Genomic DNA, 19854 nt, shown 5'->3' on the forward strand with positions numbered 1-19854 from the left:
AGGTAAGTCGCGTTAAAAATTTGGGTATTTGGCAGAAAAAAGGAAAGTTGCTCAATTTCGTAGCTTTATAACTTTATTATTTTTTGTGCAACTGACACAAAATTACATCCATATTAAAGATCAAATCAAGGGCTACAATTTTGCAGTTGACAACTTTTTGATAGCTCCGCCCACTTTTGAGATACGCGCCTTAAAGCTTGACTTCCCTGCGTCTCCCTCCCCTCACTCGCTCTATTCTCTAAGCTACCATCTTTAAAGTCGCATATCTCAAAAGTGGGCGGAGCTATGAAAAAGTTGTCAATTACAAAAAAATAGCCCTGGTTTTGTTCTACAATTTTGTAATAATAATTGTACTGTGTCGGATTTTTAGGTCAAAAAAGGGGGCGGGCAGTTATATGTGCCTGCTATGGTAAAAAAGGACGTGGTCTTCTACGAAACTGTTCATTTTTGGATTTTGTTCGGCTAGTTTTATTCTCATCTTTTTCTTTCAGTGTTATCCAAATTTGTGTTGTCTATCATGCCTGATGCTGAATCTTTTCGTTACTTTCTCAACCGGGAAAACTCATCATCGAGGATTTCACGTAAGTAATTGTTTTATGAAAGGCTTTTCATCTCAATACGTTTTTGCAGGCCAACCGGTGCACGTTTTTGGTTTCCAAAGTTCAAACGCTGCGTGACAACTGAGGATTACTATTCCCCAAGGGAATGTATGTATGCCGTCTTCTACCTGCGGAGTATGAGGAAGCCGATTGTGACGTGAAACCAGAAAATTTAGTTCCCCTTGAGGTGCTGATTATAAATCAATAATTTCTAACACTTTGTTCTTCATCTTTTTCAAAGTTTTGTATCCAAAAAGTGTAGAATTTCGTATCAAAAAAGTAAAAGTAAAAGATTTTCAAAATTATGTTCGAATTTTTTGTTTCCAAAAAGTTTTAGAATTCTGTTTCAAAAAAAAATTTCTGTTTACTTTACTCAAAATTTTGTATCCAAAAAAAATTAGTCTTTTGTTTCAAAAGAAAAAAAAATATACCTCTTTTTCTTTCTTTTCCATTGACGTCAGCAGAAATGGACCATAAAATGAATCTGTTCTTGGCGGAATACGAAAATAATTGCATTTTTGTTATTTTTTTTTGTTACAATAAACAGTATATATTAATTGCTCCACATTCTTCTTTAAATTTAAAAAAAAAGAGTTTTCTCCACTTGTCCACGAGGACTACACGACCGAGTACAGCGCAAATTGACTGATTTTTCGCGATTATTTGTTGAAAAACTTAAGAAATATCGATTTTTTACCAATTCGAAAACAAAAAATGACGGAAAATCATTAAAATTTGTGAAAATTCCAAGGAGTGCATTTTTCACTTGTCCACGAGGACTACACGACGCGATTTCATCAATTAGACAAAATTCATCCAGTTTTCTTTGATTTTTCAGTGAAAACATAATGAAAATGAAGTTTTTCATTTGTTTTGCACTGAAAAATGACAAAAAATCCATAAAATCTCGCGAAATATTCAAATATTACATTTTCCATTTGTCCACGAGGACTACACGACCGGAGTTTTCGAAAATAGCCTAAATTTGAGTTTTTTGCATTTTTTTCACGAAAACATAAAGAAAATACGATTTTTTCTCATTTCACACTGGAAAATGACAAAAAAGTCAACAAAAACTCTTTGAATTTTCAAAATCATCGGTTCACTTGTTCACGTGGAGTACACGACGGGAGTTTTTGAAAATAGCGCCAACCGACTGATTTTTTGCATTTTTTTCAGTAAACATGATGAGAATACAATTACTGCTCATTTCACTCTGGAAAATGACAAAAAGTCAAATAAAACTTTTGAAACTTCAAAAATGAGCTCTCCCACTTGTCCACGAGGACTACACAATAAAATTTTCTCATATATCGTCAATCTAAGCGTTCAACAGATTCAAACTTACCAAACGTTTTTGTCAAGAGGTCAGAAAACGCAATCGACAAAAATAATTCAAATTTTGATGTGTAAAATGTCTTACGAATTGTTTGTACAATGTTTTTCCTCCTTTCTCTGCGTCTCTCACTCTCTCTCTCTTCCCACAGGCCCTTGGAAGCGAGACAGTCTTCCCCCCTTTCGATCGCTTGTGTTGCGGTCCCCCTTTTCCTTATTTTTATTGAATTCTAAAATTCTTTTATTATAATTCGTTGTTTCTGTTCGACAACAGGTCTGAAGGTACGTTCAAAATGTGGATAATCTGTATTAGTTCCGGAGCATTATATCTTTTTTATTTCTTTTTGCGACCGGTACGAAATTATTATCATCTTGTAGACCAAATCTAGGGCTACATTTTTGCAGTTGACAACTTTTTGATATCTCCGCCCACTTTTGAGATATGAGCGCTCAAAGTTAGGCACCTAAGCGGCGGGGGTCTCGCTTCTCTGCGCCTCTTTATTTTCTGAAAATGTTTCATATTTTTCCTCAAGTATATTTTTCAACAACCTTCGAAACCTACAAAAAATAGTTTTTAAGAAATATTTTTCAAAAAAAAACAAGAAATTTTCGAAAAAAAAAGTTGAATTTTTCAGTACTGAACTTCCGGGCCGACCGGGCCGGGCCCTAGAAATTTCAATTCCGGCCCGGCCCGTTGCAAGTCTCCCTAATCTCCCTCTCGCCGCCTCCAAATTGATATATCCCAATTTTTGCTAAAAATGTGATTTCCAACATGGAAAATTAGGTTTTCAATAGTTTTTTAAATTAGGGAGCTCATGGAGTCCACTAAAAATACCTAGAAATAACATTAAAATGAAAAATATACCAAAATGAAGAAGTCTATGATTTCTACGTTTTGGTATATTCTTCGTAATGGATAAAAATGTTTTTAGTCGTCCCAATATTAGAATGTCCGAGAAGAATGATCAAATTTTCTTCAATCGAAAATCCAAGATCTCGGACAGATAGTTTTCTCTTAATCAACATACAATGCAAAACAATTTTAGTTCAGCGTGTGTGTGTTTTCTATAACGTTCTTATGTTGATGTTTTGGATGGCCTCAGATTGGATTGTTCATCCTTTGCTGCGTCATAAGATACAGAATAAACAAAACAATTCAGTTTTAAGATCGTCAAAGCGTTTTCCGTGCAACGTTGTCGAAGTTATGAATACCGATTCGCTATAGTACAATTGATTGACAAAGGCACTATACAATGTGAGTTTCATTCGAAGAATTTTTGGGTAACCTGTAATTTTTTAATTCAGCGTTGTTCGGAGAAGAAGATCAAATTGCGAGAGCTGGATATGAGTTTGGAAATAAAAGAGGGTACAAAGCCATGCTACATGGAGAACGATTCAGTGTTGCAGGGCTTCATCCTGTACTTGTTATCAAGCACCAATGCAATTCCGACATCGACAAATATTTGGAAGTTGAATTAGACTCTCATATGTAGAGAGAAGCTCTCGTTTATTGTATGGAGGAAAAGAAGAAAACGTGAACTATTGATTTGAGAACGTTTTTTTATTTCATTTAAATGAATTACATCGAATAATAAAGAGTTGTACTCGTGAAAAGTGTGATGTTATTCATTTTTCATTCAATGTGCGTGAAGTGAGCAGAGGCATTTAGTTTTCTACAAAAATCTATTTTTTGAAAGTCTGTTTTTCGCCTGCCAAAAGTTATGCAAAAAAAATCATCATATCTCTAGCAAACACAATGAATCACATAATTGTTCCACACTACGGTTTTATTGGAAACCTATGTTTGTCAATTTTTTTGTTGAATGTTCTTGCATAAAAGTGAAATATCGTACTAAGCATGGCATGTTATCTTCAGTTTAATGATCAATGTTGTTCTCAGTTACACAGATTCGTCTTTAAATTTGCCTGTGGCGCTAGAATCCATGATCTGGCGCGCCTTTGGCGCAGACATGTCGACGCTAGAATGATTATCTACAACTGTCTGGGGTGCCTGCGGCGCTAGAATCGACTGGGGCGCCTTCGGCGCAATTAAAAATGTAGAAATTGCTAATCAAGCGCCTTTAAAGATTAGCAATTTCTTTGTCACTGTATTTTATTTGCGCCGAAGCGGCCCCAGCAGATTCTAAATAACGATTTTAGCCCCGCAGGCACCCCAGAAAAATCGCTCTAATTGGTCGATTTGAGGGAGAAATTACATAGACGGCCTGTAACTCTCTAGGGAGTGTTTGTACAAAAAAGTTGTCAACTACAAAAATGGAGCTCTACTTGTGATCTTTACACTCCATAAACAATCAATATTGTCAGACTCTCAGGGAGGCCATGTCACAGTCACAAAGTTGACCATTTTCAATTAAAAACTGCAGGTGTCACATTCTTTATGGCTAGTACTGTATATACATATATTTATTTACGGAACGGGGGTGCTAAGAGAATGGGGACTGTGTAAATGGATAACCATATTCTTAATTATACCCTATGTACAGACATCGTGGGTCAAGGGCAAACCAGTCATTAGACGACCTCCTCCGCTCGTAGAACAATTCAGATTGTGTATCTTTTTTGGAGCCACTTTTCTGGTAGGTAAAGCAGAATTATTGAGTAGAAAGTTATATGTGCTGATAGAAAATAAATAGGGCTACATTTTTGTAGTTGTCAACTTTTTAATAGCTCCGCCCACTTTTGAGATATGCGCCTTTAAAGATGCCAGTGGCGCGCATTTGGCGCATTGTCATTGTGTATCTGCGTCTCTCTCTCTCCACGCAGGAATGGACCAACAATGACTAATGGACCCTCTATTGGACCCTATGTGGAACTATTCAAATATCATCTCCTTATGTGTCTGTGTCTCTTTCTCTCTCTTCCGACTGGCAAGGTACCGATAAATGAGAGGACACCCGTCAGTCTTCTCCCTCTCCGACTGCTTGTGTTGCGGTCCCCCATCTTCTCTATTTTTATTGAATTCTAGAATGATTTTATTATATTTTTTGATGCTATGGGTCTGAAATGAGGTAAGTCGCGTTAAAAATGTGGGTATTCGGCTGGAAAATAAGGAAAGTTGCTCAATTTCATAGCTTTATAACTTTATTAATTTTTGTGCTACTGACACGAAATTACATGTATATTGTAGATCAAATCTAGGGCTACAATTTTGCAGTTGACAACTTTCTTCTATCTCTCTTCCCTTTTGAGTGCGCGGTTTTGGTACGCTGGTGTCTGGATCACCGTGGATGAGTACTTCTACATCCACCATGGATATCGCCTGAGGCATCCGGAAAGGCCGGTCTGCCGCATTCTTCCACGCAATTTTCTCGAAGAAGAGGAGGTATCCGCAGAAAATCTCTTCCCCCTTGAGGTGCTGATTATAAATCATTAATTTCTAGCACTTTGTTCTTCATCTTTTTCAAAGTTTTGTATCCAAAAAGTGTAGAATTTCGTATCAAAAAAGTAAAAGAAAAAGAGTTTCAAAATTATGTCCGAATTTTTTGTTTCTAAAAAAAATTGTTTACCTTACTCAAAATTCTAGACATGTCTGCGACGCTAGAATGATTATCTACAACTTTCTGGGGTGCCTGCGGCGCTAGAATCGGCTGGGGCGCCCTCGACGCAAACATAAATACAGTGACAAAGAAATTGCAAATGTGTCTGCGCCAAAGGCGCGCCAGATCATGGATTCTAGCGCCGCAGGCATATTCCGTGAATGGAATTTTCATAGTCATAAAATGTTGCGAACGGCAGTTATGTCGCCTGCTCGGGTATTAAAGGACGTGGTCTTCTACGAAACTGTTCATTTTTGGATTTTGTTCAGCTAGTTTTATTCTCATCTTTTTCTTTCAGTCTTTCCCAAATCTCTGTTGTCCATCATCATGAATGATTCGGAGTCCTTTCGCCATTTCCTCAATCGCGAATGCCCTCGTTGGGATATTAGGAACAACATCTCGAGGATTACACGTAAGTAATTCTTTTATGAAAGGTTTTCTTATCAAAATGTTTTTTTTCTTTCAGACCCACCGGTGCGCGTTTTTGGTTTGCGGAGTTCAAACGATACATGACCATCGAAGATTTTTTTTTATCCGATATGGTCACGACCTTCGTTACCCAAAAGGCTATGTTTGCCGTCCTATCCCCGCTGAGTACGAGGAAGCCGATTGCGAGGTTAAATCCGAAAATCTATTTCCCTTGGAGGTATTGATAATAAATCATTAATTTGAAGAAAAATACTTCCAAAACCGAATTTTCTTTTTTTTTTGTTTCCAAAAGGTTTTTAGAATTCTGTTTAAAAAAAAATATATACTTTTTTATTTATTTTTTTTTTAAATATATTTCTTTTGTCTTTGATTTCTTTGATTTAAAATTTGAAATAAATGTATTTATTTGCAACTCTGTTCTGTTATTTCATATTACAAGGCCAAGACTTGGTGCTCTGTGTGCACAAGTTATCGTGTAAACCAGAGCTGTGCGGAAGTAAAATTTTTTGAAAAGGAAGAAGGAAGAAGGAAGAAGGAAGTAAATTTTTCAAAAGGGAAGAAGGAAGAAGGAATAAAAAAGTGAAAAAAGCCCGGAAGAAGGAAGAAGGAAGTCGAAGGAAGGAATTCCGCACAGCTCTGGTGTAAACAGTGCGAATTATAATTTGAGACGGAATATAGGGGGTCCGCAAATTATCGTTTTTATTATAAATCTTCAATGGTCATCCTTCCAGAATCAACGAGGTAAGAAAATTTTCAAAATTTGCCTAATTTTGAAAGCTCACAACTTTTTTCTCCAGCCTTGTTCTGTTTTTATTTTTATATGAGCTTGTAGATCAAAACCAGGGCTACATTTTTGTAATTGACAACTTTTTGATAGCTCCTCCACTTTTGAGATATGCGCCTTTAAATATTTTGAGGCGAGAGAGTGTGCAAAAAGAGGAGGGCGTCTCGCTTCTCTGCGTCTCTCCCTACTCTCCCTCTCGCCGCCGCCAAATTGCTATTTTCAAAGACGTATATCTCAAAAGTAGGAGGAGCTATCAAAAAATGGTCAACTACAAAAATGGAGCTCTATTTATGATCTATAAGGTTATATAACTTTTATAGCGTTCCAAACATTCTTAACTCCATGGAAAACAGTCAAAGAACAACTTTTTTTCAGAAAAAAACCGGAAGTCCCATTCCCGTCAGCAGAAATGGACCATAAAATGAATCTGTTCTTGGCGGAATACGAAAATAATTTCATTTTTATTAATTTTTTTTTTTACAATAAACAGTATATATTAATTGCCCCACATTCTTCTGTAAATTTAAAAAAAACCACTTGTCCACGAGGACTAAACCAACAAAATTCATTCATGTAGATCAAATCAAGAAAAATTGATACAGCAAAATAAAACGGTAGATCACAAATGAAATTGAACACGCGTCGCGTGTGCAGCGCGTGTGCGGCTTGAAAATTGAAGAAGACGACTTTGTATTTGCACGGCACACTTTTCTTACAACCGCGCTCTACCGCAAACGAGAGAGTATCGACGAGAGAGACGCAGAGTTTTCACTTTTTTTTCGCGCCAACACAAAATTTCACAGTTTTTCATAATAATTTACCAAAAAATTTACGAAAAATAGCAAAAATAGGATAAAAATAGTGAAATTTTGTGTTGGCGCCAGAAAAAAAGAAAAAGCTCTGCGTCTCTCTCGTCGATAATCTCTCGTTTGCGGTGGAGCGCACTTGTAAGACGGGTGGACTGCTAATAGCATCTTAATGTTCGGCGGACGGAATGTTTTGATCTACAGATTTGAATAAAATCTCTGACCGCGGTGTACTCCACGTGGACGACGACCGATTTGAGTGGGCGCCGAGTATTGACGTTGAGGACCTCGAGAATTTGCGCTCCATTGAGGATGTTGATTATTTTTTGGTTTTTTGTCCACAAATTTCTTTCCCATTATCTTGTGATACACGATATGGGCGAGTGCCTTTGACATCGATTCGTTCTGCTGCCATTGGTGGCGGGGGAGCTGAAAGAATTATCGATAGAGCGCACTTTCTCAGAAACCTTTTAGAGGCGATGCGGTCGCGTGACGGCTCTTGTGATCTACAGCTTGCTGTTACAGAAAAAAGTCAGATTTGATCTACACATGATTTTGACAAGCTTGACCATGCGCTGCGGTCGCGTCAGGGTCGCGTCGCGGTTTTTGTGATCTACCTTTTCTACTTACCTTAATAATAGCAAAATCCCGAAGTTCATTGATTGCCTCGATTGTTCCACGGCAGGAGATGACGATGCGTTCTGGAAGTAATGAAAAATAGGTGAAAATTTGCAAATTTTGAGAGCCCGTCACAGATAGCGATTTTGATCTACCAATTAAAAATTATATTCATCTTATAGATCAAAACGAGGGCTATATTTTTGTAGTTGATAACTTTTTGATAGCTCCGGCCACTTTTGTGATATGCGCCTTTAAAGTTGATGCGCCCTCTCTCACCCTCTAGTCTTTAAATTCGCATATCTCAAAAGTGGGCGGAGCTATCAAAAAGTTGTCAACTACAAAAATGTAGCCCTAGTTTTGATCTAACAGATAAAATAAATCAAAAACAAAAAATAAAAACTGACAAAAATTGACCCCAAGCGGGATTGAACCCTGGTACCCATTCCCATAGTGGTATACCTTGACCAAGAGACCTTCTCGGCCAAATTTTTGCTAAAAATGTGGTTTTCGACAGGGAAAATTAAGTTTTCTATAGTTTTTAACGTCAGAAACGGAATTTTCCGGTTATTTTGATGTAAAAATCACATTTTCGAGTTTTTCATTGGAGATTTCCAACTTTAAAGGCGCATATCTCAAAAGTGGGCGGAGCTATCAAAAAGTTGTCAACTGCAAAAATGTAGCCCTGATTTTGGTCTATATAAATGTGAAACCATTTTCAGTGACGGGCTCTAAAAGTTAGTGACAAGAACTCACCAATGTCTTCAGTGCGCTTCCCGTCCACTCTTCCCTGAATCTCCACACATTTCGAGTTTTCTCTCAATTTTTGCAGCAAAATGTCTCTATCGAATCCATATGGTAATTCGAGAATAAACGGATCGCCCTCTCTGATATCACTGCGTCTCTCCACACAACTCTCCGTTGAAATCGGAAGTTCATCGATTCTCAGATTCAGAAGAATATTGAAATATGTCTGAGTGGCCGCCGTATGATAGCCCATCCATTCTCCTCTCATGAATACACTTTTCAGCCCGATCGTGCTGAAATTCAGAATCCGAAGACGTCGGAATTCACGTGTCGACAGATAATGGAAGAATGAGAGGGTTAGACGGTCGAGATCCCCTTCTGACAGCTTTCGGGTTACTGTATTCATATACTCGGTAGGTTTGATCTACAAGACAACAATTCGGAAAAGTGGGCGGAGCCTATTACTTACAAAATCGATAATCGTCGCGGTATCGGTATCTGTCGGATTCTCATCATCAATTAATGACCCCAATTTATTAGTGGCCACCATAATAACAAGAAGTGAGAGGTGATACCATTTGAGGGGTGCTGAAATTTGAAGACTTATACCGGAGTCCCAAAAAAATCAAGTTTGAAAATTTTAACACAGTCTTGTAGATCAAAAATAGGACTACATTTTTGTAGTTGACAACTTTTTGATTGCTCAACCCACTTTTGAGATATGCGTCTTTAAAGAGGAGCGAGGGGGAGAGACGCAGAGAAGCGAGACACCCTCCTCTTTTCGCACGGTCTCTCGCATGCCGCTGTGATGCCTATCTTTAAAGGCGCATAACTCAAAAGTGGGCGGAGCTATCAAAAAGTTGTCAACTGCAAAAATGTTGCCCTTATTTTGATCTACATGGGGAACAGGAAATTTAAAAGCGAGAACTGAAAATGAAAAAATTACAGAGCTTTTCAGTTGACCGATTTTTCATTGAAGTTTTGGATCATTGACAGTTAATACTTAAAATTTTGAAAAATAACCAATTTAAACACGGGAAACCCACAAATTTTGACAGTTTTTGAAATGCAAAGTGTTCAAAAAACGACCAACTTTGAAAGCTTCTGCTGGAATTCCAAAGTAGGCAATTCCAAAAATTTTCTAACAGTCTTGTAGATCAAAAATAGGACTATATTTTTGTAGTTGACAACTTTTTGATTGCTCGGCCCACTTTTGAGATACGCGCGCTCAAAGATAGGTACCTAAGAGGGCGAGAGCGCGGAGGAGGAGAGACACAGAGAAGCGAGACACAACCTCCTCGTTTTGCACACTCTCTCGCCCTCACTCTTCGCTGCCTGGCTGCTTGACTTTGACAACGTGTATCTCGAAAATGGGCGGCGCTATCAAAAAGTTGTCAACTGCAAAAATGTAGAGCTAGTTTTGAACTACACAATGACATAAAAATTTTGAAAGTTGCACAAAAAATGACAATGCTACATATCTTTAAAATTGACCAAATTTTCAATTTTTTTTTTCAAATTTTCGCATATTTTGACCTACCATCGGACAACAATCCCTTTGCTCTTGCCCATTGCTCAATAATAAACAGACATTCGTGTAGTTTTGAATATTTTCGAACGTAGATCATAATTATCTCTTTCGCTTGTTTCTCTTGCTCTCCCAGAGGCTCGCCAATTGGATTTTCAGAGGATATGAGTCGAGAGATGAATTCACCAAGTTTAGTTTTGCTATTGGGAGTATTCTTGTCATCGTCTATGTAGGTTTTTCTGTGATCGCAGATTGCCTGAAATTTCAGAAATTTCCCAGAGGTGTCACGATCTCAAATGTTTATCAAAATCGAGTGAATATGATATCACTGTGTAGATCAAAAATAGGGCTACATTTTTGTAGTTGAAAATGTTTTGATAGCTCCGCCCACTTTTGAGATATGCGCCTTCAAAGATAAGCGGGCGAGAGAGCGTGCGAAAAGAGGAGCGCGTCTCGTTTCTCTGCGTCTCTCTCCTACTCTCCTTCTCGATGCCTCAAAGCTACCATCTTTAAAGGCGCATATCTCAAAGGGGAAAAGAGATAGAAAAAAGTTGTCAACTGCAAAAATGTAGCCCTAGATTTGATCTACAATGTGCATATAATTTTGTACCGGTCGCACAAAAAACAAGAAAGTTATAAAGCTACGAAATTTAGCAATTTTTCTTGTCATCTTTAAAGTCATCTTTAAAGGCGCATATCTCAAAAGTGGGCGGAGCTACCACAAAATTGTTAACTACAAAAATGAAGCTTTTGTTTTGATCTATCGATCGAGATAATTTTCTGATTATAATAGTCAAATTCGAGTCAGTTTCAGATGGCTTACCTGAAACTGTGGGAGGCGTGTTACTGGCATCATGTCGTAAGAATTCAATAGATTCTTTCCTCTGACGGTGTTTAGAATGTCGTATGCAATCCAGGCAAATGAGAGTCGGCGGTCTACGGAGTTTTGGGCGGCGGCTGGAAAAAATTCTTTAAAAATTGGTTTATTTTGAAGACATTTTACAGCTTGCAAAAATTGGATATCACAAGAACAAAATAAATGACTGGGTAGATTAAGAAAACGGCTACACTTTTGTAGTTTACAACTTTTTGATAGCTCCGCCCACTTTTGAGATACACGCGCTCAAAGTTTGGCGCCCAGGCGGCGAGAGAAGAGGGCGATAGAGCGTACGAAAAGAGGAGGGTGTCTCGCTTCTCTGCGTCTCCCCCCTCCTCTCCTTTTCGGCTTCTCCAGGTGTCTATGTTTGAAGGCGCATATCTCAAAGGGGAAGAGAGATAGAGAAAAACCGTCAACTACAAAAATATAGCTCTACATCTGATCTACAAGCGCATGTAAAAATAAATCCGGAATGACACTTGGGAAAAAAGTTATAGACTTTTGAATTTAGGCAATTTTTAAAAAACTTGGAAAATCTGTAATTGCTCTTTAAAGGAGTATATCTCGAAAGTGGGCGGAGTTATCGAAAAACCGTAAACTGCAAAAATGTAGCCCTTTTCTGGATTTGCAAGATGAAATTTTTCAAAAACAGGAAAAATGCATAATTCACCAAAATTGGCCGCAAGCGGTATCGAACCCTGGCACCCATTCTCATAGTGGTGTCCCTTGACCAAGACCTTCATGGCCAAGTTTTTGCTAAAAATGAGGTTCCCGAGATGGAAAATTGGGGTTGGATAGTTTCTAACGCCAGAAATTTAATTTTCCGGTTATTTTGGTGTAAAAATCACATTTCAGCGTTAAAATTGACTAATTTAGCGAATTCCCAACTTCAAAAGCGTATATCTCAAAAGTGGGCGGAGCTATCGAAAAACCGTCAACTGCAAAAATGTAGCCCTGGTTTTGATCTACAAGTTTATGTAAAAAAAAACTTACTATAACAGTCTCTATAATAGGCGACCGCTTTGGCCATCATTCTACCCGTCGGTTGTCTGCAAACCCTTCTCAACACATCCTTCTCCTCTTCATCATTTCTTGGATTCTCAACTTCCGTCAGTCTCATATAACCATTGTCTCCAGGAGCGAATTCCTCGAAAAACTGCTCTCGATACTTTCTAAAAACCCTTGTCATCTGCGTCTCTATCACACTCTCCGTATTGTAAATGCTCATATCATCTTGCTCTTTTTCCGAGTGTCTATTCCGTATCTCTCGGTAGCACCCTGAAAATATCTCCGCCTCCGTCGCCACCCCGTACGTGTCCATTATCGATCGAACTTCTGCGTTGTATCTCGTCATGTGCAAGTGCGCTCCATCGACAAACTCCTCCCACCCCTGCCACGTCAGCAGTGGGTCGATAGCCACTGGAACTTGTTTGCTGTCCTCGGAACACACATCATTCACACATCTCAACTCCCTATAAAGTTGTCCTAGAAGACGTGACGATTGATAAGAAGGACTTCCATTATATCGATTGTTCGCGTAATCCGGTCGTCTCTCCGATCTTTCGGGCGGTCCCTCAGAGCTCCAAACACTGGTCAAAGGAGGCGGAGCGACACCTGACTTCGCGTAGTCTAGTGCCATTCCATTTTTGATTGCTATTGATCGACACACGTCGGAATTAATACCAAACTGATCGGATTGGTGTAAATGGTTGATTGATGTCACGCCGACATCCTCTTGCTTCGCGTATTCCGTATAGAACCAGTGGAAACCGTCGTCCATTTCTTCGGCGGCGAAATGTTGGTCGGGTTTCTCCGAACTGTATTCAAATGCCTTCTGATTCCTCTCGAAGAACAGTTGAGGGTCCCATATCAATGCGTACTCATCGCCGTCTAGATCGGAACCGGCCATCTCGTCGGGTTGAGAACGGGGACCCGTCTGGGGGAACACGATGACGTCTTGAAGATGGTGGAGTTCAGGGATGTCCACGGCTTCGTACATCCGGACGTCACCTTCGCAGAGGGACGGGAACTTGGTTACTAGCACTTTTCCTGAAAAAATTTTGGTTTTTGGGGCGTTTGCTACGCTCTTAAAAATAATCGGAGCTCTCTAAAAGTTATATGGACTTGTAGATCAAAACCTGGGCTCCATTTTAGTAGTTGATAACTTTTTGATATCTCCGCCCACTTTTGAGATATGCGCCTTTAAAGACAAACGGGCGAGAGTGCATGCAAAACAAGGAGTGCGTCTTGTTTCTCTGCGTCTCTCCCCTTCTCTCCTTCTCGCCCTTCCAATCTTTAAAGGTGCATATCTCGAAAGTGAGCGGAGCTATCAAAACGCTATCAACTACAAAAATGTAGGCCAATTCTTGGTCTACAAGGTTATATAAAAATTGTCAAGTAACTTTTTATTTATTTTCGAGATATGCGCTTCTGAAAGTGAGTGGTTTTTAGACAGTATGTTCAAGAGTTGCTCAACTTTGAAACTTTGTAATTTAGCTATTTTTTGTGCACATAGTGAACTTTTTTTACTAGCTGTGTAGATAAAATTTAGTTTCATATCTGGGGTAGTTTACTTTGTGAAAACTCCTCTAACTCTTGAGATTTGCTCCTTTAAAGTCAGGTACCCTTCAAAAAGTTGCTCAACTTTGGAGCCGTTAAACTTTGTCATTTTTGGTGTAAACGGATAGCATTTACATGCATTATATAAAGCAATTCTAGCTCTAGACTTTTGTAGTTCACAACTTTTTGATAGCTCCGCCCACTTTAGAGATATGCGCCTTTAAAGATGGGCGCCGCAGAGCTACAAGGAGGAGGAGAGGGAGAGACGCGCTCTCTCCACGCCGCCTTTGACCACGTGTATCTCAAAAGTGGGCGGAGCTATCAAAAAGTTGTCGACTACAAAAATATAGCCCTGGATTCGATCTACACGTTCATATAAAACGTTTTGTAATTACCTGTCAACGTAATCGTCTTCTTATGCCTCGAAGGGTGTTTGTCATTCACATTCTCCGTGTACCTCACAAACACTTGTCCATACTGCAGTTGTCCAGTCTCATCCGTAATACCGAACATCGATCTTCCAAGATTTCCAGGTATCGGAATCTGAAGTTTCCGTAAAAGTCGACTCATCGCCGAGTCGATAGACGCCTTGACAAGACTTCGGAAGAATGGCTCCGTGGAGAGCACGAACCCATTTTTCCTCTCCATCGACGTGAAATGAATTCTCCTCGGCATACCCTCCAACACCTCCCGGCATTTCTCCTCATTCACCACGGCCGCCGAGTAGTTATCCATTTCCATCGATAGCAACTCTTCAACTCGTCCACTCACTCGTTTATGACATTCCAGGGATTGCAGACCGGATACTTGATCGAGAATGTTGATGAATGGCTTGTTGAGTGTCACTGGTGTCGGACAGGACCATTTGACCATCTCGATTTGCTCATCTTCTTGACAAGACTCAAATTTCAGTTGACTATTTCGAAAGAGACATTTGACTCTGTGATACCGTAAGCCTAGCGACTCCCAGTAGTTCGCTGTGTGATCGATATTAGGATCGATAGCCAACATCCCTTTGAAGCCGCGGAATCGAAACTGGAAGGCGCAGGGGATGTGTTTGATCCCTAGACTCCCAAAGATCTGCTCGGCGAGCCCTGCAGAAATACATCCGACACCATCTGTGTACATATACGGTTTGCCTTCCGTGTTCTTCCCTCCAATGACATCTGGTATCATTTTATAGTCCGTGGGGGATATCGACACGTTATCAATAGGTCTCGCTTGAGTGAAGCACTGCCCAAGTCTCGCCAAGGCCTTGGGGATACTCCCAGTGTCTACGAATTTTCCGAGGACGTTCCAGTATTCTTTGATCATTGGTTTAAACGAGTGGGGTACTGGTTCTCCGGGATGTTCCTCTTTGTACTCCGCCAACTGCTCCGCATCATATCTCTCCATGAAATACGCCCCGCCCTCTCGCATCTGGGAGTTTGACGAAGCGAGATAGCCGAAGGCGCGTTCCATGATACCGAATCCATCTCTCAGGTGACCAAGTGTAATCTCCCCTTGCAAATTTCCCAACTGATTGAATCTCATTTTCTGAAGGTTATCGTCTCGAAGCGTCGCTCGAATGATACGGGTTCCGTCGTGACACGCGCCGCGGATCGCTCGATTTGCCATGATTTGCTCCGGTGCCAAATAAATCTTCCGGGTGGGTGTTAGAATAACTTTACGAACTTTCCGATATCCTTGACTCCATTCTTCTTCAGATACTTGGTTACTCAGTTTGCTTTCTCTTCTTGAGAGGCATAGACGTTTGAAGACTTTTAGAAGGTCTCCGAGACGTGGACGGTTGTCGACGTGGTTTAGAAGATCTTCGAGGGCTGATTCGCAGAGCTGGAAAAGAAAAAATGCTTAACTTTCAGAGCTCATAGCTTTTTCCCCAAGTGTCATCCGGTTTTTATTTTTATATAATCTTGTATCTCAAAAGTGGGTGGAGCTAGAGAAACACTGTTAACTACAAAAATGTAGCCCTGGTTTTGATCTACACCCTCATATAAAAATTTTCGCTAAAAACTTACAGTATGCCTCTGATAAAAAGATTCATTCGCATCATCATCATTCACATGTTCCTTGATGATACTCAGGAAGTCGTGCCATCTTTGACGGTCTAATAGTAGTTGATCTTTGACCGCGGAGCCTCTGAAAAGGTATTTCTGATTATCTTTAAAAATTCCAGATTTTGATAGAAAAAATTGGCCAAATTTGAAGCTTTGCAACTTTCTCGTTTTATGTACTACTCTTACGAATTTACATTTTTATTGTAGATCGAAAATAGAGCTACATTTTTGTTGTTGACAATTTTTTGATAGCTCCGCCCACTTTTGAGTTATGCACCTTTAAAGATGAAAGCTATCAGCTAGAGTGAAGAAGAGAGGGGGAGACGCAGAGAAGCGGGGACGTATCTCAAAAGTGGGTGGAGCTATCAAAAAGTTGTCAACTACAAAAATGTAGGAAATTTTCTGTAGATGATTTTTATAATTGACAACTTTTTTTTACATTCCCTCCATATGCAGTTACAGCGTAAAAAATAGTCCTCCGATGCACCATATTATGGTGGATCATGCATTTTCACACTTAATGACCAAAATGTATGCTTTTGACGTGAAAAATGCAAAAAAATAAGGTGAGAAATCATGAAAAGCCGTAAAAAACCCCCATTTTCCTGCAATTTTCGAAAAAGCGTCCAGTTGGCCGAGTGGGATTTCAGGCCGATCATGTCCCCAGCGGAGTACCGGGGTTCGAGTCCGCTTGGTGGCAAATCTTTTTTATTTTTCGAATTTCTGTATTAATTGTCTTCAGGAGGTCAAAACTAGAAAATAATAGAAATAAATTACATTTTGCCGGTCTCTAAGACTTCTTTCCTCTCTCTCTCTACCTGCCATCTTTAAAATAGCATATCTCAAAAGTGGGCGGAGCTATTGAAAAGTTGTCAACTACAAAAATGTAGCCCTTTTCTTAATCTACAAGACTAAATAAATCAAAAAGTGGAAAAATGAAAATTTCAGAGAATTCGACCCCAAGCGGAGTCGAACCCCGGTATCTATTCTCATCGTTCTCATAACCAACAATTACTCGGCCAAATTCAGATTTTGCCAAAAAATGGTATTATGACATGGAAAATACAGTTTTGAGAGAATATTGATGTCAAAATCGTCTTTTTCCGGTCATTTTAGTGTAAAAATCACATTTTGCCATAAAAATTGACAATTTATTCAATTTTTCTGAATTTTACATCTTTAAAGGCACATATCTCAAAAGTGGGTGGAGCTATCAAAATGTTGTCAACTACAAAAATGTAGCCCCGGTTTTGATCTAGACAGTGATATAAATTACTTACCTTGATAACAACGCCTCTATCAAATAAGTGTACGTAAACCGTCGCTCTTCAACCCGATCCGTCAACTTGCTCTCAGCACCCTCTGGTGGCGTGGGGAACAACGCCTTCATAAAATTTTGAAATCCCATTGAATCCTGCCAGGGATTGTCCAAAATATAGGGGCCACCTGCTTGAAATCCAAAATTGTTTTCGAAAAACCGTCCGAACTCGATAGGAACCGCCCATCTACAGCGAAGCCTGGAGAGTATCGTATGCAATTGGTGTAGAGCAAAAGTGTTGTTGGCGAATTGCAAGCAGAACACTCGATTTTCAGTCAACACTTTTTCAGAGGAGACGGATGGCAATTCTAGCACTCTCTCGGGGTAGGTTTTCTTATCCATCGCTAGCCTCTTGATGGTCACCGGTGTCTTCAACACAAAATAGATGCGTTTTTTTGATCTATCATAGTTTTGATCTACATTTTGATCTACAATAAGTTGTCGAATCGAATCCCCTTCAATCGATATCCGATATTTCACTTGTTGCCCCGCCTCTTTTACTGTAATCTCCACGGTCACCGGTGACTGGCTGTCGAAATGGAAATGGGTATGGATTGTGAGATGGTTTCGGGGTCTTCTAGGTGCCGGATTGTTGAAACAAATATTCCAATGATCGTAGAACTCATTGTTCCAGAAGTTTCCAAAAAGAACGCTCTCTGTAGGCACATTTCGGTGGGATTGGCTGAAAAATGAGATTGGAAGTTTGAAGACGTGTAGATGAGTCAGAAAAAATCTGAGAATTTTGAAATTTATATGATATGATAGCTTGAAAATCGGGCTACATTTTTGTAGTTGACAACTTTTTGATAGCTCCGCCCATTTTTGAGATACACGCGCTCAAAGTTAGGCGCCTAAAAGGGCGTAGGGCGTCTCGTTTCTCTGCGTCTCCCCTCCTCCCTCTTGTCTCGCCGCCTACAAGCTACAATCTTTAAAGGCGCATATCTCAAAAGTGGGCGGAGCTATAAAAAAATGGTCAACTACAAAAATGTAGCCCTGTTTGTGATCTACAACATAAATGTTATTTTTAAAAACTGAGATAAAACGGGAACTCGTGGCGGGATGTCAAACTTGACCTAAATTTCTAGATAACTTACTGTAAACGCTCATCGAAAAGTGCCGGATGGTGTAGTATGACAGTTCCAGATTGACCGCCAAACTAAAATTTTTGGGTTTTTTAACGTTTTTATACAAATTCTCACCTTTTGTTTCATTTGAAACGTCAATTGTGAGATAACGTTAAGGAATTCGGCAGTGAATCCATAGCTGCCGGACTTGATCTGTAAATTTTGGAAGGTTATATGGTGGTACGGTTTTGAGAATTATATCAGTGTGTAGATCAAAACCTGGGCTACATTTTTGTAGTTGACAACTTTTTGATAGCTCCGCCCACTTTTGAGATATGCGCCAATAAAGTTGAAAATACCTAAAAATACCTTTTTTAACGCTAAAACGTGATTTTTACATCAAAATGACGATAAAAATGCGATTTTTGACATTAATATTGCTTCAAAATTGTATTTTCCGTGTCAAAAAATCAATTTTTGGCAAAATCTGAGATTGGCCGAGTAGTGATTGGCTAAGGTGAGAACTATGAGAATAGGTACCAAGGTTCGACCCCGCTGGTGGTCAATTTTTGTGAATTTTCATTTTTCCGATTTTTTATCAATTTGGGCTTATAGATCAAAACCAGGGCTACATTTTTGTAGTTGACAACTTTTTGATAGCTCCGCCCACTTGTGAGATATGCGGCTTTAAAATTAGGGCGCACTCTCCCGTCAGCTACCTTTAAAGGCGCATATCTCAAAAATGGGCGGAGCTACAAAAAAGTTGTCAATTACAAAAATGTAGCACATGCTGTGATCTACCAGATAAGACTAAGAAAGCATAAATTAAATCAATTTTTGTGTCTGTGAAACGATGTCAAAGTTGATAGATTTTTAAATTTCAACAAATTTTCAAACTTCCGTATCTCAAGAGTGGGTGGAGCTATCAAAACGTTTTCAACTACAAAAATAAACTCCTTTTTTCGCTCTATCCAATTATATTAATTTCAACCCCAAAATTTCATCCAACGCACCTGAAACGTCGTCTCAAAGAACGGGTCCTCACACTCCCCGCTAACTTTCAGCCGTTCCCCGTCGATCGTCGCTTCTATTCGGTGTTCTTTGAAGCACTGAAATCAGGTATACTGTAATTCAAGCACTAAGCATTTTCAACAAAAAAAATTCGGCGCTGGCGCGCCTTCGGCGCGTTTCTCTTACCTGGACAAGCAGTTTCTCTTGCCCGTCGATATGCGAATTTTGGCCGTTTTCGTTGTTACCGGCAACGGCCAATTTCACATAAGATGTTGTTATAGATGACATAAATAAATAGGGTCGTATTTGATACTCGTATCACATTACCTGAAATCAATTTTCAGATTGAAATGAATCGAAAAAAAAAATTTGACAAAAAATTTCGAAATTTTTTTAAGAGTGAGAAAAAATATAACAAATAACGCATTTCAGATTTCGAAACAATTTTTTATTCTGAGCAAAGAGAAAGGAAAAATAGCAAATAAGCGATAAGAGGAATGAAATAGGTGTGCCCCCAAACGCATAGAAGCGCCTGAACAGAAATTTCGCAATCGTGTCTCCGCCA

At 39.4% G+C, this 19854-nt stretch overlaps 2 protein-coding genes across 2 annotated transcripts; one reads left to right on the forward strand and one right to left on the reverse strand.

Annotated features, from left to right (window-relative positions):
* Positions 1-705: 705 nt before the first annotated feature.
* GCK72_003192 (uncharacterized protein) lies at positions 706-3427 on the forward strand (the record flags this gene model as incomplete). The annotated part of the gene is made up of 3 exons (XM_053723873.1): positions 706-786; positions 3102-3189; positions 3240-3427. 3 exons carry the CDS (start codon positions 706-708, stop codon positions 3425-3427), a joined length of 357 nt encoding a protein of 118 aa, XP_053592518.1.
* A 4281-nt stretch (positions 3428-7708) lies between these two features.
* GCK72_003193 (uncharacterized protein) lies at positions 7709-19577 on the reverse strand (the record flags this gene model as incomplete). Its single annotated transcript, XM_003091538.2, has 14 exons — positions 7709-7939; positions 8141-8211; positions 8885-9299; positions 9345-9463; positions 10416-10659; positions 11227-11360; positions 12274-13329; positions 14235-15672; positions 15858-15978; positions 17177-17896; positions 18309-18370; positions 18414-18491; positions 19292-19387; positions 19476-19577. 14 exons carry the CDS (start codon positions 19575-19577, stop codon positions 7709-7711), a joined length of 4887 nt encoding a protein of 1628 aa, XP_003091586.2.
* Between the last annotated feature and the right edge of the window lie 277 nt (positions 19578-19854).

This window comes from Caenorhabditis remanei, chromosome I, assembly GCF_010183535.1.
Source record: "Caenorhabditis remanei strain PX506 chromosome I, whole genome shotgun sequence".
Taxonomy (NCBI): Eukaryota; Metazoa; Nematoda; class Chromadorea; order Rhabditida; family Rhabditidae; genus Caenorhabditis; species Caenorhabditis remanei.